This window comes from Otolemur garnettii, unplaced genomic scaffold (assembly GCF_000181295.1).
Source record: "Otolemur garnettii isolate 467f Iridium unplaced genomic scaffold, OtoGar3 scaffold00018, whole genome shotgun sequence".
In the NCBI taxonomy this organism is placed as follows: domain Eukaryota; kingdom Metazoa; phylum Chordata; class Mammalia; order Primates; family Galagidae; genus Otolemur; species Otolemur garnettii.
The window spans coordinates 27,093,003-27,094,762 of NW_003852413.1; the positions used below are offsets into that span (position 1 = coordinate 27,093,003).

The window sequence follows — 1,760 nt, forward strand, 5'->3', positions numbered from 1 at the left end:
GGCTGGCGCTTTAGCCACTTGAGCCACAGGTGCCGAGCCACTCAGCCTTTCTTTTTTTTTGCCCTCAGTAGAGTACAGTGGAGTCGCTCCAGCAATCTCCAACTCCTGGGCTTAGGCAATTCTTCTGCCTCAGCCTCCCAAGTTGCTGGGACTATAGGCGCCCGCCACAACACCCAGCTATTGCACTCAGCCTTTCTATATTCCCCGACTGACTGGGCACTAGCCATCCTGCTAGGTACTGTCTAAAGACGACATCCTCTGGATCTGCCTGCAGGCTCTTCTAGAGCATGCCCCAACAGTGGTAATGACAACTGGATGAGCTTCTATACATTAAGAACCCTATGAAAACACTGGACCCCTACAGACAACTCCTTACAGGCCAGAGGATCCACCCCAATGGTCGCACACATGTCCTGGAACTGCACACGGAACTCAGGATTCTTCCGGATCTCCTGCTTGTGCTTGCTGGCAAATTCCTCCAGGTTGGTCTTGAACATGTCCAACTGCTTCGACATCTTTTGGATGGACAAGGGGGAGATTAAGGGCAGCCCAGCCAGATGATAATCAGATGCCCAAAAGAAGTCCCTGGCCCAGTGGCAAGACAAAGGCTGAAATAACCTGTGTCCTTCAGGCCTACCGTTACGTTGTTTACTATCTCTCTCTTTTTATCCCTGCCCCTATTTCACAGTTCTGTTGTCAGCAGAAATGTTGTCTGTACTGTTCCCCCAATTCTAAAATACACATTTTTTTCATGTGTTCCTGTTCTGTAACCAGGCTGCACTACTAATGAACATGCACATAAAATGTGACTTTTCTTCCCCCCTCCCAAAAAGTACCATTAAATTAAATGTATACCTAATAATCCAACTTCTTTTAGAAATGAGGAAATGCGGGCAGCGCCTGTGGCTCAGTGTGTAGGGCACCAACCCCATATACTAAGGGTGGAGGGTTCAAACCCGGCCCCAGCCAAAATGCAACAACAACAAAAAAAATAGCTGGGCATTTGTGGTGAGTGCCTGTAGTCCCAGCTACTTAGGAAGGCTGAGGCAAGAGAATCGCCTAAGCCCAAGAGCTGGAGGTTGCTGTGAGCTGTGACACCACGGCACTCTACCAAGGGTGATAAAGTGAGCTGTCTCAAAAAAAAAAAAAAGGGCCGTGCCTGTGGCTCAAAAGGGTAGGACGCCCCCAGCCCCATATGCCGGAGGTGGCAGGTTCAAACCCAGCCCCGGCCAAAAACTGCAAAAAAGAAAAAGAAGAAGAAATGAGGAAATGCAGTGCTCACGCAGTAGAAAATCTTTAGCCTGTGCCGGGTGCGGTGGCACATGGCCTGTAATCCCAGCACTTGGAAGGCCAATGCAGGTGGATTGCCTGAGCTCACCAGTTTGAGACAAGCCTGAGCCAGAGTGAGACCTCATCTCTAAAAAATAGCCAGGCATTGGCTCTGCGCCTGTGGTTCAAGAGGTTAGTGTGCCAGCCACATACACCTGAGCTGGCAGGTTCAAATCCGGCCTGGGCCCGTCAAACAATGACTGGCTGCAAACAAAAAATTGCTGGGCATTGTGGCGAGCCTTGTGTCCCAGGTGCTTGGGAGGCGGAGGCAGGAGAATCGCTTGAGCCCAGGAGTTGGAGGTTGCTGTGAGCTGTGACACCACAGCACTCTATCAAGGGTGACATAGTGAGACTCTGTCTCAATTAAAAAAAAAAAAAGGAGGCACCCATAGCTCAGTGGGTATGGCACTGGCCACATACCCCAAGGCTGG

At 50.4% G+C, this 1,760-nt stretch overlaps 1 protein-coding gene across 1 annotated transcript in view; it reads right to left on the reverse strand.

Moving 5' to 3' along the window:
* The window catches only part of SNF8 (SNF8, ESCRT-II complex subunit), a 13,830-nt gene that overhangs the window by 9,683 nt on the left and 2,387 nt on the right, over window positions 1–1,760 (reverse strand). The window contains exon 3 of the mRNA XM_003786472.3: window positions 377–515. Within this exon, the coding sequence (XP_003786520.1) occupies window positions 377–515 (139 nt within the window). The remainder of the gene's footprint in view (window positions 1–376; window positions 516–1,760) is intronic.